The sequence below is a fragment of the Cyanistes caeruleus genome, chromosome 30 (assembly GCF_971803275.1).
Source record: "Cyanistes caeruleus chromosome 30, bCyaCae1.hap1.1, whole genome shotgun sequence".
In the NCBI taxonomy this organism is placed as follows: Eukaryota; Metazoa; Chordata; class Aves; order Passeriformes; family Paridae; genus Cyanistes; species Cyanistes caeruleus.
The window spans coordinates 2,079,993-2,101,400 of record NC_141730.1 but is presented as its reverse complement, the minus strand read 5'-3'; the positions used below and the strand labels follow the sequence as shown (position 1 = coordinate 2,101,400).

General features: G+C 53.7%; 2 protein-coding genes across 5 annotated transcripts; one reads left to right on the top strand and one right to left on the bottom strand.

Annotated features, from left to right (window-relative positions):
- Window positions 1–743: 743 nt before the first annotated feature.
- PFDN2 (prefoldin subunit 2) lies at window positions 744–7,399 on the bottom strand. 2 transcript variants are annotated; one of them, XM_086866362.1, is made up of 4 exons: window positions 7,305–7,399; window positions 5,970–6,058; window positions 4,191–4,314; window positions 744–1,005 (listed from the first exon to the last, which is right to left on the bottom strand). In XM_086866362.1, the coding sequence occupies exons 1-4, from the start codon at window positions 7,365–7,367 to the stop codon at window positions 832–834; spliced, it is 450 nt and encodes a 149-aa protein (XP_086722488.1). In that variant the 5' UTR covers window positions 7,368–7,399; the 3' UTR covers window positions 744–831. The 2 variants fall into 2 exon arrangements, with proteins under 2 accessions (XP_086722488.1, XP_086722487.1); XM_086866361.1 differs by lacking the exon at window positions 744–1,005 and adding an exon at window positions 1,013–3,093.
- Window positions 7,400–7,445: 46 nt separating this feature from the next.
- NIT1 (nitrilase 1) lies at window positions 7,446–18,329 on the top strand. Of its 3 annotated transcripts, XR_015279900.1 has the most exons (10): window positions 7,464–7,525; window positions 8,306–8,386; window positions 9,350–9,592; window positions 10,557–10,660; window positions 11,393–11,526; window positions 12,420–12,545; window positions 13,982–15,111; window positions 15,234–15,480; window positions 15,596–15,979; window positions 16,387–17,212. XR_015279900.1 is itself a non-coding variant. In XM_086866360.1 (8 exons), coding segments are annotated over exons 1-8 (936 nt in total). In that variant the 5' UTR covers window positions 7,446–7,523; the 3' UTR covers window positions 17,559–18,329. The 3 variants fall into 3 exon arrangements, 2 of the variants coding, with proteins under 2 accessions (XP_086722486.1, XP_086722485.1); XM_086866360.1 differs by lacking the exons at window positions 15,234–15,480; window positions 15,596–15,979; window positions 16,387–17,212 and adding an exon at window positions 17,505–18,329 and having other exon boundaries at window positions 7,446–7,525; window positions 13,982–14,173; XM_086866359.1 differs by having other exon boundaries at window positions 13,982–17,212.
- The last annotated feature ends 3,079 nt before the right edge of the window (window positions 18,330–21,408 follow it).

Below are 21,408 nucleotides of genomic sequence, written 5' to 3'. Positions count from 1 at the left end.
CATTTTTGGGGTCCCTCCTCTCATTTTTGGGGTCCCACCCTCATTTTGGGGGGTCCCACGCCCATTTTTGGGGGGTTCCACCCCCATTTTTGGGGTCCCTCCTCTCATTTTTGGGGTCCCACCCCCATTTTTAGGGTCCCACCCCTCATTTTTGGGGTCCCACCCCTCATTTTTGGGGTCCCTCCTCTCATTTTTGGGGTTCCACCCCTCATTTTTGGGGCGTCCCACCCCTCATTTTTGGGGGATCCCACCCCCATTTTTGGGGTCCCCCCCTCATTTTTGGGATCCTACCCCCATTTTTGGGGGTCCCACCCCTCATTTTTGTGGTCCCACCACTCATTTTTGGGGGTCCCACCCCCATTTGTGGGGGGTCCCACCCCCATTTTTGGGGTCCCTCCTCTCATTTTTGGGGGGTCCCACCCCCATTTGTGGGGGGTCCCAACCCCATTTTTGGGGGGTCCCACCCCCATTTTTGGGGGTCCCACCCCTCATTTTTGGGGTCCCTCCTCTCATTTTGGTGGGTCCCACCCCCATTTTGGGGCGTCCCACCCCCATTTTTGGGGTCACTCCTCTCATTTTTGGGGTTCCACCCCTCATTTTTGGGGTCCCACCCCTCATTTTTGGGGTCCCACCCCCATTTTTGGGCTCCCCCCCCTCATTTTTGGGCTCCCCCTTAGAACCCCCCTCCTTTGGGGGTCTCCCCCTTTTTTCCCCCCTTTTCCCATAAAAACCAACCCTCGGGATTGTCCCAAACTCCCGTTTATTACCCAACCCCCACCCCCAAACCCCAAAAAAACGACCCCAAATCCCTTCAGGAATTTTGGGGGGGGGTCAGGACACCAGGACCCCCCCAGGACCCCCCTTGCCCCCCTCGGGGCCATCCCGGGCCGCGGCTTTGGGGTCGTCCTCGCCCACCAGGCGGATGTTGTGGCGTTCCCGGAATTCCGAGAGCTCCCGGCCCTTGGCCTGCAGCTGCTGCGCCAGCGCCTCGATCAGCTTGGAGATCTGGGGGAAAAAACCCAGAAAATGGGAAAAGAGCCTCGATCAGCTTGGAGATCTGGGGGGAAAAACCCAGAAAATGGGAAAATTGGGAAAAATGGGAAAATTGGGAAAAGAGAGAGCCTTGAGCAGCTTGGAGATCTGGGGGAAAAACCCAGAAAATGGGAAAATTGGGAAAATTGGGAAAAACGGGAAAATTGGGAAAAATGGGAAAATTGGGAAAATTGGGAAAAATGGGAAAATTGGGAAAAGAGCCTCGATCAGCTTGGAGATCTGGGGGGAAAAACGGGAAAATTGGGAAAAGAGAGAGCCTCGAGCAGCTTGGAGATCTGGGGGGAAAAACGGGAAAATTGGGAAAAACGGGAAAAATGGGAAAAGAGAGAGCCTTGATCAGCTTGGAGATCTGGGGGGAAAAACCCAGAAAATGGGAAAATTGGGAAAATTGGGAAAAGAGAGAGCCTCGATCAGCTGGGAGATCTGGGGGGAAAAACGGGAAAATTGGGAAAAACGGGAAAAATGGGAAAAGAGCCTCGATCAGCTTGGAGATCTGGGGGGAAAAACCCAGAAATTGGGAAAATTGGGAAAAATGGGAAAAAGAGAGCCTTGATCAGCTTGGAGATCTGGGGAGAAAAATGGGAAAAATGGGAAAAATGGGAAAATTGGGAAAAGAGAGAGCCTTGATCAGCTTGGAGATCTGGGGGGAAAAACCCAGAAAATGGGAAAATTGGGAAAAATGGGAAAATTGGGAAAAATGGGAAAAGAGCCTTGAGCAGCTTGGAGATCTGGGGGGAAAAACCCAGAAATTGGGAAAATTGGGAAAAATGGGAAAAAAGCCTCAATCAGTTTGGAGATCTGGGGGGAAAAACGGGAAAAATGGGAAAATTGGGAAAATTGGGAAAAATGGGAAAAGAGAGAGCCTCGAGCAGCTTGGAGATCTGGGGGGAAAAAACCAGAAAATGGGAAAACTGGGAAAAACGGGAAAATTGGGAAAAGAGAGAGCCTCGATCAGCTGGGAGATCTGGGGGGAAAAATGGGAAAAATGGGAAAATTGGGAAAAATGGGAAAAGAGAGAGCCTCGATCAGCTTGGAGATCTGGGGGGAAAAATGGGAAAATTGGGAAAAGAGAGAGCCTCGATCAGCTTGGAGATCTGGGGGAAAAAACCCAGAAAATGGGAAAATTGGGAAAAGAGAGTGCCTTGAGCAGTTTGGAGATCTGGGGGGAAAAACGGGAAAAATGGGAAAATTGGGAAAATTGGGAAAATTGGGAAAAGAGAGAGCCTCGATCAGCTTGGAGATCTGGGGGGAAAAATGGGAAAATTGGGAAAATTGGGAAAAGAGAGAGCCTCGAGCAGCTTGGAGATCTGGGGAGAAAAACCCAGAAAATGGGAAAATTGGGAAAATTGGGAAAATTGGGAAAAGAGAGAGCCTCGATCAGCTTGGAGATCTGGGGAGAAAAACGGGAAAATTGGGAAAAATGGGAAAATTGGGAAAAGAGCCTCGAGCAGCTTGGAGATCTGGGGGGAAAAACGGGAAAAATGGGAAAATTGGGAAAAGAGAGAGCCTCGAGCAGCTTGGAGATCTGGGGAGAAAAACGGGAAAATTGGGAAAATTGGGAAAAATGGGAAAAGAGCCTCGATCAGCTTGGAGATCTGGGGGGAAAAACCCAGAAAATGGGAAAATTGGGAAAATTGGGAAAATTGGGAAAATTGGGAAAAACGGGAAAATTGGGAAAATTGGGAAAATTGGGAAAAATGGGAAAAGAGAGAGCCTCGAGCAGCTTGGAGATCTGAGGAGAAAAATGGGAAAAATGGGAAAAATCAGGAAAAATGGGAAAAGAGCCTCGAGCAGCTTGGAGATCTGGGAAGACAAACAGGAAAAATGGGAAAATTGGGAAAAATGGGAAAATTGGGAAAAGAGAGAGCCTTGATCAGCTTGGAGATCTGGGGGGAAAAACGGGAAAATTGGGAAAATTGGGAAAAATGGGAAAAGAGCCTTGATCAGCTGGGAGATCTGGGGGGAAAAACCCAGAAAATGGGAAAAATCAGGAAAAATTGGAAAATTGGGAAAAGAGAGAGCCTCGATCAGCTTGGAGATCTGGGGGGAAAAACAGGAAAAATGGGAAAATTGGGAAAAGAGAGATCCCCACTGGATTTAGGGCTATCCCATTGGATTTTAGGATCCCCCACTGGATTTAGGGCTCCCCCAATATATTTAGGGCAATCCCACTGGATTTTGGGATCCCCCATTGGATTTAGGGCTGTCCCAATGGATTCAGGGCTGTCCCAGTGGATTTAGGGCTCCCCCATTGGATTTAGGGCAATCCCACTGGATTTTGAGATCCCCCATAGGATTTAGGACAATCCCAATGGATTCAGGGCTCCCCCAGTGGATTTAGGACAATCCCAATGGATTCAGGGCTGTCCCAGTGGATTTAGGACAATCCCAATGGATTCAGGGCTGTCCCAATGGATTTAGGACAATCCCAATGGATTCAGGGCTGTCCCAGTGGATTCAGGGCTGTCCCAGTGGATTTAGGGCTGTCCCAGTGGATTCAGGGCTCCCCCAATGGATTCAGGGCTCCCCCAATGGATTCAGGACAATCCCAATGGATTCAGGGCTGTCCCAATGGATTCATGGCTGTCCCAGTGGATTTAGGACAATCCCAATGGATTTAGGGCTCCCCCAATGGATTCAGGGCTGTCCCAGTGGATTTAGGACAATTCCAATGGATTCATGGCTGTCCCAGTGGATTTAGGACAATCCCAATGGATTTAGGACAATCCCAATGGATTCAGGGCTGTCCCAGTGGATTTAGGACAATCCCATTGGATTCAGGGCTGTCCCAATGGATTCAGGGCTGTCCCAGTGGATTTAGGACAATCCCAATGGATTCAGGGCTGTCCCAATGGATTCAGGGCTGTCCCAATGGATTCAGGGCTGTCCCAATGGATTCAGGGCTGTCCCAATGGATTTAGGACAATCCCAATGGATTCAGGGCTGTCCCAATGGATTCAGGGCTGTCCCAATGGATTCAGGGCTGTCCCAATGGATTCAGGGCTGTCCCAGCGCGTATTTCCAGGATCCTAATGGATTTCTAGGGTTCCCCAGCCGGCTCTCAGGACACTCTGCTGGGTTTTTCTGGGATCCCAGGGGCTCTGGGGCCATCCCAGCGGGTTCCTGGGGTCCCAGACCTGCTCCCGGTTGCTCTCCAGCGCGGGCAGCACCTCCTTGACCGTCCTCTCCACCAGCACCCCCCCGACCATGCGGAAACACTTCCGGGTGGGATCCACCTCCCGCAGGGTCTCGATCACCAGGCTGGCAACAGCGGGGTCAGCATCACAAAATCCCCCAAATCCCCCATCTCAATCCCAAATCCTGACCCCAAATCCCAATCCTGATCCCAATCCCAAATCCTGACCTCAAATCCCAATCCCAAATCCTGATCCCAATCCTGACCCCAAATCACCAATCTCAATCCCAAATCCTGACCCCAAATCCCAATCCCAAATCCTGATCCCAATCCTGACCCCAAATCCCCCATCTCAATCCCAAATCCTGACCCCAAATCCCAATCCTGATCCCAATCCCAAATCCTGACCTCAAATCCCAATCCCAATCCCAAATCCTGATCCCAATCCTGACCCCAAATCACCAATCCTGATTCCAATCCCAAATTCTGACCCCAAATCCCCGGTCTCAATCCCAAACCCCAATCCCCAAATCTCAATCCCGACCCCAAATCTCTGATCCCAAATCCCTACAATTCCAATCCCAAATTCCAAATCCTACCCCAAATCCCGATCCCAGTCCCAAAGCCCCCAATCCTAAATCCCCAATCCTGACCCCACATCCCGACCCCAAATCTCCGATCCCAAATCCCTCTGATCCCAATCCCCAATTCCAAATCCAGATCCCAAATTCTGATCCCAATCCTGATCCCAAATCCCTAATCCCAAATCCCCCTGATCCCAATCCCAACCCCAAATCCTCCAACCCCAAATCCCCAATCCAAACCCCACATCCTGATCCTTGATCCTCCAATCCCGATCCCAAATCCCCCAACCCCAAACCCCCAATCCTGACCCCACATCCCAATCCCTGATCTCCCAATCCCCCAATCGCAAATCCCCAATCCTGACCCCACATCCTGATCCCAAATCCCCCAATCCCAAATCCCTGATTCTGACCCCATATCCCAATCCCCAATCCCGACCCCACATCCCAATCCCCAATCCCGACCCCCCCGATCCTGACCCCACATCCCGATCCCTGATATCCCAAATCCCCAATCCTGACCCCACATCCCGATCCCCGATCCTGACCCCCAATCCTGACCCCCAATCCCAACCTCTGATCCTGACCCAACATCCTAATCCCCGTTCCCCCAATCCCAATCCCCAATCCCAACCCCACATCCCAATCCCCGATCCTGACCCCACATCCCGATCCCCGACCCCCCAATCCTGACCCCACATCCCAGCCCCAAATCCCTGATTCTGACCCCACATCCCAACCCCGACCCCACATCCCGATCCCCAATCCTGACCCCACATCCCGATCCCCAATCCCCCAATCCTGACCGCACATCCCAGCCCCAAATCCCTGATTCTGACCCCACATCCCAATCCCGACCCCACATCCTGATCCCCAATCCCCCAATCCTGACCCCCCAATCCTGACCCCACATCCCAGCCCCAAATCCCTGATTCTGACCCCACATCCCAATCCCGACCCCACATCCCGATCCCCAATCCCCCAATCCTGACCCCACATCCCAGCCCCAAATCCCTGATTCTGACCCCACATCCCAATCCCCGACCCCACATCCCAATTCCCGATCCTGACCCCACATCCCAATCCCCAATCCCCCAATCCTGACCCCACATCCCAACCCCAAATCCCTGATTCTGACCCCACACCCCAATCCCCACCCCCCAATCCCAATCCCAAATCCCCGATCCCGACCCCACCTGTGCTCGTTGAGCTCCAGCTCCAGCTCGGCTGCTTTGGAGGCCAAACCCCGCTGGTCCTGCCGCAGGCGGTTAAAGCGGGAAACCACCTGCGAGTGGGATGGGCTGGGATCAACTGGGATCCACTGGGATCAACTGGGACAGCCGGGAATGGGACTGGGTTGGGATAAACTGGGATGGGAGAGCTGGGAATGGGATTGGGTTGGGATAAATCGGGATGGGAGAGCTGGGAATGGGATTGGGTTGGGATAAACTGGGATGGGAGAGCTGGGAATGGGATTGGGTTGGGATAAATCGGGATGGGAGAGCTGGGAATGGGATTGGGTTGGGATAAACTGGGATGGGAGAGCTGGGAATGGGACTGGGTTGGGATAAATCGGGATGGGAGAGCTGGGAATGGGATTGGGTTGGGATAAATCGGGATGGGAGAGCTGGGAATGGGATTGGGTTGGGATAAACTGGGATGGGAGAGCTGGGAATGGGATTGGGTTGGGATAAATCGGGATGGGAGAGCTGGGAATGGGATTGGGTTGGGATAAATCGGGATGGGAGAGCTGGGAATGGGGTAGGGTTGGGATAAATCGGGATGGGAGAGCCAGGAATGGGATTGGGTTGGGATGAATCGGGATGGGAGAGCTGGGAATGGGATTGGGTTGGGATAAACCAGGACTGGGAAAGTTGGGATCCCCGGGATGGGATTTCTGGGACTGGGATGGGATCTCTGGGACTGGAAAAGTTGGGATCCCCAGGATGGGATCCCCAGGATGGGATCTCTGGGACTGGGATTAACCAGGACCGGGAAAGTTGGGATCCCCAGGATGGGATCCCCGGGACTGGGATGGGATCCCCAGGATGGGATCTCTGGGACTGGATCTTACTGGGGGCACCAGGAGAGCCCCGGGATGAGGGGGAACCCCTGAGGAACAGAATCCCCCCAACCCCACAGCAGCCCCCCAGAGACCCCTCCTCATCCCCCAACCCCCTCCAGGGACCCCTCCCGGTCCCAGGGACCCCTCCCGGTCCCAGGGACCCCCCCCCATCCCACCTTCCCTCAGGCCCAGGCCTCCCCCTCCATTTCCCCTCCCCGTTATCAGGGACCTCTCCCCGTTATCAGGGACCCCTCACGGTTATCAGGGACCCCTCCCCGTTATCAGGGACCCCTCCCTCATTCCCCAATCGCCCGGGGTCCCACAGCCCCCCCTCACCCCCCACCTTCCCCTCACAGCCAGGCCCACCTCCCCTCCGCTCCCCCCATCACTCCTCTGCCTCCCCGGAGCTCCCAGGGACCCCTCCCCGTTCCCAGCCCCCTCCCCAATTCCCGGTTTCCCTCATGACCTGCTCAGCGCTCAGCCCTTTCCCGGCCGGGGCTACCGATCGCCCCTTCACCGGATCCGCCATTTTTACCGGGGCGGCACCGCCTTTTCCGTTCCTGCCCCGGGCACGGCGCCGCCACTTCCGGCCGCCATCTTAGGTGAGGGTGAGGCGGGAACGGCGCCATCTTGGGTGAGGGCAGCCCTGAGGGGGGGACTTTGCCCGCGCTGCCTCCGGCGGGGAATGTACGGGAATGGGGCGAAAAACGGGAAAAACGGGGAAAACGGGGAAAAAGTGTGGGGGAGGAGAGGTTTTGGGGGTGAGGGGAGGGCGGAGGTGCGGGGAAATTGGGGATTTTGGAGGTTTGGGGACAGGTGGGAGGTGACGGGGGAAGTGGTTTGGGGGTAGTTTGGGGAGGTCCGGGCTACTTTGGGGTCCAAATTGGGGCAGTTTGGGGAAATTTGGGGGTGTTTGGGGCTTTTTGGGGTAATTGAGGGGTATTGGGGAAAGTTCGGGGGGGTCTGGGGGCAGTTTAAAGGGGTCTGGGTGTAGTTTGGGGTCCGAATTGGGGTAATTTGGGGGGTATTTGTGTGTGTTGGGAGGAATTTGGGGCACTTTGGAGCATCTGGGGGCAGTTTTGGTGGGCACGAGGTACTTTGAGATCCAAATTGGGGCAGTTTTGGGAAGGCCTGGGGCAGTTTAGGATCAAATCGGGGCAGTTTTGGGGGTATTTGTGTTGCTGGGAACTTCTCGGGGCAGTTTAGGGGAGCTGGATACTTTGGGGTCCAAATTGGGGCAGTTTGGGGGTAATTTGGGACAATTTGGGGACGATTTGGGGGGATCTGGGAGCATTTTCAGGGAGCTGGGGTACTTTGGGATCCAAATTGAGGCAGCTGGGGCAGTTTGGGGGGTATTTTTGGGGGGTATTTGGGGCAGTTTTGGGGATTCAGGGGCAGTTTGGGGGGTTCCAGCTCCCCCCCCCCAGCCCTGTGACCCCTCCCCAATTTGGGGTGTCCCCCTCCCAGGCTGAGGGTGCCCCCCCGGGCCCTGCTGTGCCGCCCCCCGAGACCCTCGAGAGCCCCCCACAGCTCCAGCACTGCGGGCAGGTACGGAGGGACCCCAAAAACACCGGGGGGGACCCCAAAAACCCCAGAGGGGGCTGAGAGTGACCCTGGGGGTGACCCCAGGTGGGTGAGGGGGGCAGTTCAAGAGTGACCCTGGTCCCCATGGGGTCACCTGGGGGTGTCTCAGTTCCCAAGGGTGTCCCTGTCCCCAAGGGGGTGGCCTATGGGGTGTCCCCAGTCCCTTTGAGGTGTCCCCAGTCCCTTTGAGGTGTCCCATGGGGTGTTCCCAGTCCCTTTGAGGTGTCCCCAGTCCCTTTGAGGTGTCCCATGGGGTAAACCCCAGCCCTGTGGGGTGTCCCCAGTCCCCATGAGGTGCCTTTGGTGTCACCTCCGCACAGCCCCAGGGCCATGGCAGTGTCCCCAGGGCCAGCAGTGTCCCCCAGAATGTGCCCTCCTTGCAGCCCCATGGCCACGGCGCTGTCCCCACAGCCATGGCAGTGTCCCCCTGTCCCTCTGAGGTCCCCCATCATGTCCCCTCCCTGCAGCCATGGCAGTGTCCCCAGGGGGCCGGCAGTGTCCCCCATCATGTCCCCTCCCCACAGCCCCACAGCCATGGCAGTGTCCCCAAGGCCAGCAGTGTCCCCCATCGTGTCCCCTCCCTGCAGCCATGGCAGTGTCCCCAAGGGGGCCAGCAGTGTCCCCCATCGTGTCCCCTCCCCACAGCTATGGCAGTGTCCCCAGGGGGGCTGGCAGTGTCCCCCATCGTGTCCCCTCCCCACAGCCCCGCAGCCATGGCAGTGTCCCTAGGGGGGCTGGCAGTGTCCCCCATCGTGTCCCCTCCCCACAGCCCCACAGCCATGGCAGTGTCCCCAGGGCCAGCAGTGTCCCCCATCGTGTCCCCTCCCCGCAGCCATGGCAGTGTCCCCAGGGGGGCTGGCAGTGTCCCCCATCGTGTCCCCTCCCTACAGCCATGGCAGTGTCCCCCATCGTGTCCCCTCCCCGCAGCCCCGCAGCCATGGCAGTGTCCCCAGGGGGGCTGGTGGCGGTGGCACAGGTGACATCCACGGCGGACAAGGAGCACAACTGGCGGCAGTGCTCGGCGCTGGTGCGGCGCGCGGCGGCGCGCGGGGCCCGGGCCGTGTTCCTGCCCGAGGGCTTCGACTTCATCGGGGACAGTCCCCAGCAGAGCCTGGCGCTGGCAGAGCCACTCGACGGGGACATCGTGGGGCGCTACCAACAGCTGGCAAGGTGTGGGGACATCTGGGGGTGCCTGGGGACATCTGGGGGTGCCTGGGGACATCTGGGGACATTGGGGGTGCCTGGGGACATCTGGGGGTGCCTGGGGACATCTGGGGACATCTGGGGGTGCCTGGGGACATCTGGAGACATTGGGGGTGCCAGGGGACAATGGGGGTGCCTGGGGACATCTGGGGGTGCCTGGGGACATCTGGGGACATTGGGGGTGCCAGGGGACAATGGGGGTGCCTGGGGACATCTGGGGGTGCCTGGGGACATCTGGTGACAGTGGGGATGCCAGGGGACATTGGGGGTGCTTGGGGACACTGGGGGATGCCAGGACTGTGTGTCCCCAGGGATGTCACTGTGTGTCCCCAAGGAATGTGTCCCCCCAGGGATGTCACTGTGTCCCCAGGGATGTCACTGTGTCCCCAGGGGTGTCACTGTGTGTCCCCAGGGGATGTCACTGTGTCCCCAGGGGTGTCACTGTGTGTCCCCAGGGAATGTGTCCCCAGGGGTGTCACTGTGTGTCCCCAGGGATGTCACTGTGTCCCCAGGGGTGTCACTGTGTGTCCCCAGGGATGTCACTGTGTGTCCCCAGGGGTGTCACTGTGTCCCCAGGGGTGTCACTGTGTGTCCCCAGGGAATGTGTCCCCAGGGATGTCACTGTGTGTCCCCAGGGGTGTCACTGTGTCCCCAGGGGTGTCACTGTGTGTCCCCAGGGGTGTCACTGTGTGTCCCCAGGGATGTCACTGTGTCCCCAGGGGTGTCACTGTGTGTCCCCAGGGGTGTCACTGTGTGTCCCCAGGGATGTCACTGTGTCCCCAGGGGATGTCACTGTGTCCCCAGGGATGTCACTGTGTGTCCCCAGGGATGTCACTGTGTCCCCAGGGGTGTCACTGTGTGTCCCCAGGGGATGTCACTGTGTCCCCAGGGGTGTCACTGTGTCCCCAGGGGTGTCACTGTGTGTCCCCAGGGAATGTGACGTGTGGCTCTCCCTTGGGGGTTTCCATGAGCGTGGCCAGGACTGGGACAGCACCGGCCGGATCTACAACTGTCACCTGCTGCTGGACAACTCCGGTGGGACACGGCGTTCCTGACCCCTGTGCCACCCCTGTGCCACCCCTGTGCCACCCCTGTGTCCCCTGGATCCCCAATCCCTGTGTCCCCAACATTCCCAACCCTCCAGATGTCCCGGTGTCCCTGGCTGTCCCAGTTGTCCCCAAGCCTGAGCTGTCCCCAAGCCCGGGCTGTCCCCACCTGTCCCCACCTGTCCCTGCTGTCCCCAGCTGTCCCCAGGTGTGTCCCCAGCTGTCCCCAGCTGTCCGCTGCTGTCCCCAGGTGTGTCCCCAGCTGTCCCCTGCTGTCCCAGCTGTCCCCAGCTGTCCCCTGCTGTCCCAGCTGTCCCAGCTGTCCCCACCTGTCCCTGCTGTCCCCAGGTATCCCCAGCTGTCCCAGCTGTCCTCAGGTGTCCCCTGCTGTCCCAGCTGTCCCCAGCTGTCCCTTGCTGTCCCAGCTGTCCCTGCTGTCCCCAGGTGTCCCCAGCTGTCCCCAGCTGTCCCCAGCTGTCCCCAGGTGTCCCCTGCTGTCCCCACCTGTCCCCACCTGTCCCTGCTGTCCCCAGGTATCCCCAGCTGTCCCAGCTGTCCCCAGCTGTCCCCAGCTGTCCCCAGGTGTGTCCCCTGCTGTCCCCTGCTGTCCCAGCTGTCCCCAGCTGTCCCCTGCTGTCCCCAGGTGTCCCCAGGTGTCCCCAGGTGTCCCCTGCTGTCCCAGCTGTCCCAGCTGTCCCCAGCTGTCCCCTGCTGTCCCCAGGTGTGCTGGTGGCTGCCTACAGGAAGCTGCACCTGTTCGATGCGGCGCTGCCGGGGGCCCCGGCGCTGTGCGAGAGCTCCTTCACCAACCCCGGCCGGGAGCTGCTGCCGCCCATCGCCACCCCCGTGGGCAAGGTCCGGCCCTGGCCGCGTCCTGCCGCGTCCCCAGCTGTCCCCTGCCCTCCCAGGCTGTCCCCAGGGTGTCCCCAGTGTCCACAGGGTGTCCTAGGGCTGTCCCCGGGTGTCCCCTGCCCTCCCTGACCTCTCCCAGGGTGTCCCCAGGGTGTCCCCAATGTCCACAGGGTGTCTCAGGGCTGTCCCCAGCTGTCCCCTGTCCTCCCTGACCTCTCCCAGAGTGTCCCAGGCTGTCCCCAGGGTGTCCCCTGCCCTCACTGACCTCTCCCAGGGTGTCCCCAATGTCCTAGGGGTGTCTCCAGGGTGTCCCAGGGCTGTCTCCAGCTGTCCCACAGTGTCCCCAGGGTGTCCCCAATGTCCTAGGGCTGTCCCCGGGTGTCCCCTGCCCTCCCTGACTTCTCCCAGGGTGTCCCCAGGGTGTCCCCAATGTCCACAGGGTGTCTCAGGGCTGTCCCCAGCTGTCCCCTGTCCTCCCTGACCTCTCCCAGAGTGTCCCAAGCTGTCCCCAGGGTGTCCCCTGCCCTCCCTGACTTCTCCCAGGGTGTCCCCAGGGTGTCCCCAATGTCCACAGGGTGTCTCAGGGCTGTCCCCAGCTGTCCCCTGTCCTCCCTGACCTCTCCCAGAGTGTCCCAAGCTGTCCCCAGGGTGTCCCCTGCCCTCACTGACCTCTCCCAGGGTGTCCCCAATGTCCTAGGGGTGTCTCCAGGGTGTCCCAGGGCTGTCTCCAGCTGTCCCACAGTGTCCCCAGGGTGTCCCCAATGTCCCAGGGCTGTCCCCAGGGTGTCCCCAATGTCCCGGCATGTCCCAGGGCTGTCCCTAGCTGTCTCAGGGCTGTCCCCAGGGTGTCCCCAGGGCTGTCCCCAGTGTGTCCCTGCTGTCCCCTCACCCTGCAGCTGGGGCTGGCCGTGTGCTATGACCTGCGCTTCCCAGAGCTGGCCCAGGCCCTGCGCGGGGCTGGAGCCCAAATCCTGACCTTCCCCTCGGCCTTCACCGTCCCCACGGGAGCCGCGCACTGGGAGGTGAGGGGACACCCGGGGGGGCTTGGGGACACTCACAGGGGGCTTGGGGACACCCGGGGGGGCTTGGGGACACTCACAGGGGGCTTGGGGACACCCCAGAGGGGCTTGGGGACACTCACAGGGGGCTTGGGGACACCCTGGGGGAGCTTGGGGACACCCCGGGGGAGCTTGGGGACACCCTGGGGGAGCTTGGGGACACCCCAGGGGGGCTTGGGGACACTCACGGGGGGCTTGGGGACACCCTGGGGGGCTTGGGGAGACTCACAGGGGGCTTGGGGAGACTCACAGGGGGCTTGGGGACACTCTGGGGGGCTTGGGGACACCCGGGTGGGGCTTGGGGACACCCCAGGGGGCTTGGGGACACTCACAGGGGGCTTGGGGACACTCTGGGGGGTTGGGGACATTCCAGGTGCCCCCCCATGTCCCCTCAGGTGCTTGTCCATCCATGCCCAGGCCATCAAGTGTCCCTGTGTCCCCCTTTTTTGTCCCCTTGGTGACCTCAGTGTCCCCTTTTCTACCCCATGTCCCCTGACTTGGGTGCCCCCTGTGTTCCCTTTCTGTCCCCTGGGTGACACCAGTGTCCCTTCCCAGTGTCACTGCTGTCCTCACAGGTGCTGCTAGGTGCCCCCTGTGTCCCCTGGGTGACACCAGTGTCCCTTCCCAGTGTCACCGCTGCCCCCCGAGGTGCTGCTGGGTGCCCCCTGTGTCCCCTGGGTGACACCAGTGTCCCTTCCCAGTGTCACCGCTGCCCCCCGAGGTGCTGCTGGGTGCCCCCTGTGTCCCCTGGGTGACACCAGTGTCCCTTCCCAGTGTCACCGCTGCCCCCCGAGGTGCTGCTGGGTGCACCCTGTGTCCCCTGGGTGACACCAGTGTCCCTTCCCAGTGTCACCGCTGCCCCCCGAGGTGCTGCTGGGTGCCCCCTGTGTCCCCTTTGTCCCCTGGTTCTGTCCCCTGGGTGACACCACTGTCCCTTCCCAGTGTCACTGCTGTCCTCACAGGTGCTGCTGGGTGCCCCCTGTGTCCCCTGGGTGACACCAGTGTCCCTTCCCAGTGTCACCGCTGCCCCCCGAGGTGCTGCTGGGTGCCCCCTGTGTCCCCTGGGTGACACCAGTGTCCCTTCCCAGTGTCACCGCTGCCCCCCGAGGTGCTGCTGGGTGCACCCTGTGTCCCCTGGGTGACACCAGTGTCCCTTCCCAGTGTCACTGCTGTCCTCACAGGTGCTGCTGGGTGCCCCCTGTGTCCCCTTTGTCCCCTGGTTCTGTCCCCTTGGTGACACCACTGTCCCTTCCCAGTGTCACTGCTGTCCTCACAGGTGCTGCTGGGTGCCCCCTGTGTCCCCTGGGTGACACCACTGTCCCTTCCCAGTGTCACCGCTGCCCCCCGAGGTGCTGCTGGGTGCCCCCTGTGTCCCCTCAGTGTCACCCCTGTCCCCTCAGGTGCTGCTCCGTGCCCGTGCCATCGAGTGCCAGTGCTACGTGGTGGCCGCAGCCCAGACCGGGCGGCACAACCCGAGCCGGGCGTCCTTCGGTCACTCCCTGGTGGCCGATCCCTGGGGCACGGTGGTGGCCCAGTGCCAGGAGGGGCCGGGGCTGTGCCTGGCCCAGCTCGACCTGACCTACCTGGAGCAGGTGCGGCGGGAGCTGCCGGTGCACGGCCACCGCCGCGGGGACATCTACGGGGCCCTGGGGACACCGGGGACGTGACGGGGACACCGGGGAGGTGACGGGGACGTGACAGGGACCCGCAGCGGGTTTGGGCTCGATCCGCTCGGAATTCCCACCGGATTTGCTTTTCTGTCCCCAGAGTGTGATGGTACAACGTGGCCCCCCTTTCTTTTTTGGGGGTTCAAATGTGCATTAATTCAGCTCCAAATCTGCTCCAAATGTGCATTAATTCAGCTCCAAATCTGCCCCAAATGTGCATTAATTCAGCTCCAAATCTGTATTAATTCAGCTCCAAATCTGCCCCAAATCTGTATTAATTCAGCTCCAAATCTGCTCCAAATGTGCATTAATTCAGCTCCAAATCTGCCCCAAATCAGCTCCAAATCTGCATTAATTCAGCTCCAAATCTACCCCAAATCTGCATCCGTTCAGCTCCAAATCTTCATTAATTCAGCTCCAAATCTGCATCAATTCAGCTCCAAATCTGCCCCAAATCAGCCCCAAATCTGCATTAATTGAGCCCCAAATCTTCATCAATTCAGCCCGAAATCTGCCCAAATCTTCATTATTTGATCCCCAAATCTGCATCAAATCTACTTCAAATCTGCATTAATTCAGCCCCAAATCTGCCCAAATCTTCATCACTTGAGCCCCAAATTTTCATCAAATCAGCTCGAAATCTGCATCAAATTAGCTCAAAATCTGCTTTCATTCAGCCCCAAATCTGCCCCAAATCTGCATCAAATTGGCTCGAAATCTGCATTAATTCAGCTCCAAATCTGCCCCAAATCTTCATCACTTGAGCCCCAAATCTGCCCCAATTCTGCATCAATTCAGCCCCAAATCTGCCCCAAATCCGCATTAATTCAGCCCCAAATTTGCCCCAAATCTGCATCAAATTAGCTCAAAATCTGCTTTCATTCAGCCCCAAATCTGCCCCAAATCTTCATCAATTCAGCCCCAAATCTTCATTAATTCAGCCCCAAATCTGCATCAAATTAGCTCGAAATCTGCATCAATTCAGCCCCAAATCAGCTCAAAATCTGCCCCAAATCTTCATCAATTCAGCCCCAAATCTTCATCAATTCAGCCCCAAATCTGCCCCAAATCTTCATCAATTCAGCCCCAAATCTTCATCAATTCAGCCCCAAATCTGCCCCAAATCTTCATCAATTGAGCCCCAAATCCGCCCCAAATCTTCATCAATTCAGCCCCAAATCTGCCCCAAATCTTCATCAATTCAACTCCAAATCTGCCCCAAATCTGCATTAGTACAGCCCCAAATCTGCATCAATTCAGCTCCAATTCAGCTCCAAATCTTCAACAATTGAGCCTAAATCTTCATCAATTCAGCTCCAAATCTACCCCAAATCTTCATCAATTCAGCCCCAAATCTGCCCCAAATCTGCATCAATTCAGCCCCAAATCTGCCTCAAATCTGCATCAATTCAGCCCCAAATCTGCCCCAAATCTTCATCAATTCAGCCCCAAATCTGCCCCAAATCCACATTAATTCAGCCCCAAATTTGCCCCAAATCTGCATCAAATCAGCGCAAAATCTGCATTAATTCAGCCCCAATTCAGCCCCAAATCTTCATCAATTCATTCCCAAATCTGCATCAACTCAACTCTGAATTTGCCCCAAATCTTCATCAATTGAGCCCCAAATCTGCCCCAAATCTTCATCAATTGAGCCCCAAATCTGCCCCAAATCTTCATCAATTCAGCTCCAAATCTGCCCCAAATCTGCATTAGTACAGCCCCAAATCTGCATTAATTCAGCTCCAAATCTTCATCACTTGAGCCCCAAATCTGCATTAGTACAGCCCCAAATCTGCATCAATTCAGCTCCAATTCAGCTCCAAATCTTCAACAATTGAGCCTAAATCTTCATCAATTCAGCTCCAAATCTACCCCAAATCTTCATCACTTGAGCCCCAAATCTGCCCCAAATCTGCATCAAATCAGCCCCAAATCTTCATCAATTCAGCCCCAAATCTGCCCCAAATCTTCATCAATTCAGCCCCAAATCTGCCCCAAATCTGCCCTAAATCTTCATCAATTCAGCCCCAAATCTGCCCCAAATCTGCCCCAAATCTTCATCAATTGAGCCCCAAATCTGCCCCAAATCTGCATCAACTCAACTCTGAATTTACCCCAAATCTTCATCAATTCAGCCCCAAATCTGCCCCAAATCTTCATCAATTCAGCCCCAAATCTGCCCCAAATCTTCATCAATTCAGCCCCAAATCCGCCCCAAATCTTCATCAATTCAGCCCCAAATCTGCCCCAAATCTTCATCAATTCAGCCCCAAATCTGCCCCAAATCTTCATCAATTCAGCCCCAAATCCACCCTTTTGTCCCCAAAATGAAACACCACAATGTGACTCCCCCTGCTCTCCTTTTGGGGTTCCCACTCCTTTTTAGGGGTCCCAAATCTGCTCCAAATCGACCTTTTTGTCCCCAAAATGAAACAACCCAACGTGTCCCCCCCTCTTTTGCTTTGGGGAGTCCCAAATCTGCTCTGAATCTGCCCCAAAATTTGCACTAAATCAGCATTTTTATCCCCAAATTGAAACAGCCAATCGAAATTTTGGGCTCCCCCCAATTTTTTGGGGTCTCCCCCATTTTTAGGGATCATTGAAGGGTGACACCAGCACCCAAAATTCCACATTTTTACCCAAATCTGCCCCAAATTTGCCCTTTTTTTCCCCAAAATTGGGCAGTTTGGGGCTCCTTACACCCTTTTTTTGAGGTGTCCCCTTTTTTGGGGGAAGTTTCCCCTTTTTTGGGGGAAGTTCCCCCTTTTTTGGGGAATTTTGGGGGTGTGTGGGCAGGGGGAGGAATTTCATTCTATTGAAATTTGAAAAATACAAAAATCCCAGGAATTGACCCCAAAGCTTGGAGGAATTTTGGGATGGGAGGGATTGGGGGACAACCCTGAACCCCCCCAAATGTTGAGAGGGAATGGGGGAAAAAACAAAGAAAATGGGAAAAAATTCCATCCCTGTTTGGTTTGGGGGGAAAATGGGAATTTTTTGGGGGGAAAAACAAGGATTTTTGGGAGGAAAACGTGAATTTCGGGTAAAAAATCCAATTTGCTTTTTGTAGTTGATTTTAATAATTATAAAAGAGAGAAAAACAAAGGGAAAATCATGGAAAATCCAAGGAGGAATTTGACATGGAAAAAGGAATTCTGGAATATTCCAAAGCTCCAAAATCCCAGCGTGTCCCTCCGGATCTTAAAATGAGATTTTTTGCCCTTTTTTGGCTGTTTTTAATGATACAAAACAGGAAAAAAAAATATGGAAAAGACAAGGAGAAAGAAGAAATGATGTGGGAAAGTGAGGAATTCTGGAATATTCCATTTTTCCAATGTTTCCTGCACCTGGAATCCCCAATTCCAACAATTTTGCCTTTTTGCCTCTGTTTTTAATGGATAAAAAATAAGAGAAAATAAGGAAAAATCATTGAAAACACGAAGAGAAGGAGAATTTGACAGGGAAAAATGAGGAATTCTGGAATATTCTACACCTGAAATCCCCAATTCCAACTGGGCTGCACCAATGGGATTTTTACCTTTTTATCACCATTTTTAATGGATAGAAAATCAAAAATGGGAGGGAAAATCCATGGAAAACACAAGGAGGAATTGACAGAAAAGTGAGGAATTCTGGAATATTCCACACCCCCAATTCCCCAATTCGGTCTGGGCTGCACCAATGGGATTTTTACCTTTTTATCACCATTTTTAATGGATAGAAAAGAAAAGAAATTAGAGAAAATCCATGGAAAACACGAAGAGGAATTGATGGAAAAGTGAGGAATTCTGGAATATTCCACACCCCCAATCCCCAAATCCCAATGTGTTGCACCAATGGGATTTTTTACCTTTTTATCACCATTTTTAATGGATACAAAATCAAAAACTGAAGGAAAAACCCATGGAAAACACAAGGAGAACCCATCAGGAACCCCAAAAAGCTCCAAATCCTGGAATATCCCACATTTCCAACCCGGAATATTCCATTGTTCCAGGGCTTTCCACACCTGGAATCCCCAATTCCGACTGGGCTGCACCAATGGGATTTTTGCATTTTTATCGCCATTTTTAATGGATAGAAAAGAAAGAGAAAATCCATGGAAAACACGAGGAGGAATTGACGGAAAAGTGAGGAATTCTGGAATATTCCACACCCCCAATCCCCAAATCCCAATGTGTTGCACCAATGGGATTTTTTGCCTTTTTATCACCATTTTTAATGGATAGAAAATCAAAAATGGGAGGGAAAATCCATGGAAAACACAAGGAGGAATTGACAGAAAAGTGAGGAATTCTGGAATATTCCACACCTGGAATCCCCAATTCCGACTGGGCTGCACCAATGGGATTTTTGCATTTTTATCATCATTTTTAATGGATAGAAAAGAAAAGAAAGTAGAGAAAATCCGTGGAAAACACGAGGAGGAATTGACAGAAAAGTGAGGAATTCTGGAATATTCCACACCCCCAATCCCCAAATCCCAGTGTGTTGCACCAATGGGATTTTTGCCTTTTTATCACCATTTTTAATGGATACAAAATCAAAAACTGAAGGAAAAACCCATGGAAAACACAAGGAGAACCCATCAGGAACCCCAAAAAGCTCCAAATCCTGGAATATCCCACATTTCCAACCCGGAATATTCCATTGTTCCAGGGCTTTCCACACCTGGAATCCCCAATTCCGACTGGGCTGCACCAATGGGATTTTTTGCCTTTTTATCACCATTTTTAATGGATAGAAAAGAAAAGAAAGTAGAGAAAATCCATGGAAAACATGAGGAGGAATTGACAGAAAAGTGAGGAATTCTGGAATATTCCACACCCCCAATCCCCAAATCCCAGTGTGTTGCACCAATGGGATTTTTTACCTTTTTATCATCGTTTTTAATGGATAGAAAATCAAAAATGGGAGGGAAAATCCATGGAAAACACAAGGAGAACCCATCAGGAACCCCAAAAAGCTCCAAATCCTGGAATATCCCACATTTCCAACCCGGAATATTCCATTGTTCCAGGGCTTTCCGCACCTGGAATCCCCAATTCGGTCTGGGCTGCACCAATGGGATTTTTTGCCTTTTTATCACCATTTTTAATGGATACAAAAGAAAAGAGAGAAAATTCATGGAAAACATGAGGAGGAATTGATGGAAAAGTGAGGAATTCTGGAATATTCCACACCCCCAATCCCCAAATCCCAGTGTGTTGCACCAATGGGATTTTTGCATTTTTATCACCATTTTTAATGGATAGAAAATCAAAAATGGGAGGGAAAATCCATGGAAAACACAAGGAGGAATTGACAGAAAAGTGAGGAATTCTGGAATATTCCACACCCCCAATCCCCAATTCCGACTGGGCTGCACCAATGGGATTTTTTGCCTTTTTATCACCATTTTTAATGGATACAAAATCAAAAACTGAAGGAAAAACCCATGGAAAACACAAGGAGAACCCATCAGGAACCCCAAAAAGCTCCAAATCCTGGAATATCCCACATTTCCAACCCGGAATATTCCATTGTTCCAGGGCTTTCCACACCTGGAATCCCCAATTCCGACTGGGCTGCACCAATGGGATTTTTTGCCTTTTTATCACCATTTTTAATGGATAGAAAAGAAAAGAAAGAGAAAATTCATGGAAAACACGAGGAGGAATTGACGGAAAAGTGAGGAATTCTGGAATATTCCACACCCCCAATCCCCAAATCCCAGTGTGTTGCACCAATGGGATTTTTGCCTTTTTATCACCATTTTTAATGGATAGAAAAGAAAAGAAAGTAGAGAAAATCCGTGGAAAACACGAGGAGGAATTGATGGAAAAGTGAGGAATTCTGGAATATTCCACACCCCCAATCCCCAACTCGGACTGGGCTGCACCAATGGGATTTTTGCATTTTTATCATCGTTTTTAATGGATAGAAAAGAAAAGAAAGAGAAAATCCATGGAAAACACAAAGAGGAATTGATGGAAAAGTGAGGAATTCTGGAATATTCCACACCCCCAATCCCCAAATCCCAGTGTGTTGCACCAATGGGATTTTTGCCTTTTTATCATCGTTTTTAATGGATAGAAAATCAAAAATGGGAGGGAAAATCCATGGAAAACACAAGGAGGAATTGACAGAAAAGTGAGGAATTCTGGAATATTCCACACCCCCAATTCCCCAATTCGGACTGGGCTGCACCAATGGGATTTTTTGCCTTTTTATCACCATTTTTAATGGATACAAAATCAAAAACGGAAGGAAAAACCCATGGAAAACACAAGGAGAACCCATCAGGAACCCCAAAAAGCTCCAAATCCTGGAATATCCCACATTTCCAACCCGGAATATTCCATTGTTCCAGGGCATTCCACACCTGGAATCCCCAATTCCGACTGGGCTGCACCAATGGGAATTTTGCATTTTTATCACCATTTTTAATGGATACAAAAGAAAAGAAAGAGAAAATCCATGGAAAACACGAAGAGGAATTGATGGAAAAGTGAGGAATTCTGGAATATTCCACACCCCCAATTCCGACTGGGCTGCACCAATGGGATTTTTTGCCTTTTTATTACCATTTTTAATGGATAGAAAAGAAAAGAAAGTAGAGAAAATCCATGGAAAACACGAAGAGGAATTGATGGAAAAGTGAGGAATTCTGGAATATTCCACACCCCCAATCCCCAAATCCCAATGTGTTGCACCAATGGGATTTTTTACCTTTTTATCATCGTTTTTAATGGATAGAAAATCAAAAATGGGAGGGAAAACCCATGGAAAACACAAGGAGAACCCATCAGGAACCCCAAAAAGCTCCAAATGCTGGAATATCCCACATTTCCAACCCGGAATATTCCATTGTTCCAGGGCATTCCACACCTGGAATCCCCAATTCCGACTGGGCTGCACCAATGGGATTTTTTACCTTTTTATCACCATTTTTAATGGATAGAAAAGAAAAGAAAGAGAAAATCCATGGAAAACACAAAGAGGAATTGATGGAAAAGTGAGGAATTCTGGAATATTCCACACCCCCAATCCCCAAATCCCAGTGTGTTGCACCAATGGGATTTTTGCCTTTTTATCACCATTTTTAATGGATAGAAAATCAAAAATGGGAGGGAAAATCCATGGAAAACACGAGGAGGAATTGACAGAAAAGTGAG

Excerpts from the sequence above, each read along its gene's own strand:
- NIT1 (XM_086866359.1), top strand. Across the intron at positions 9,593-10,556 it reads CGCTACCAACAGCTGGCAAG|GGAATGTGACGTGTGGCTCT; the intron begins GTGTGGGGACAT and ends GTGTGTCCCCAG. Across the intron at positions 12,546-13,981 it reads CGGGAGCCGCGCACTGGGAG|GTGCTGCTCCGTGCCCGTGC; the intron begins GTGAGGGGACAC and ends CTGTCCCCTCAG.
- PFDN2 (XM_086866361.1), bottom strand. The coding sequence starts at position 7,367 with ATGGCGGATCCGGTGAAGGGGCGATCGGTAGCCCCGGCCGGGAAAGGG. Across the intron at positions 4,315-5,969 it reads CTGGAGCTCAACGAGCACAG|CCTGGTGATCGAGACCCTGC; the intron begins GTGGGGTCGGGA and ends CGCTGTTGCCAG. Across the intron at positions 3,094-4,190 it reads TGGAGAGCAACCGGGAGCAG|ATCTCCAAGCTGATCGAGGC; the intron begins GTCTGGGACCCC and ends TTTTCCCCCCAG.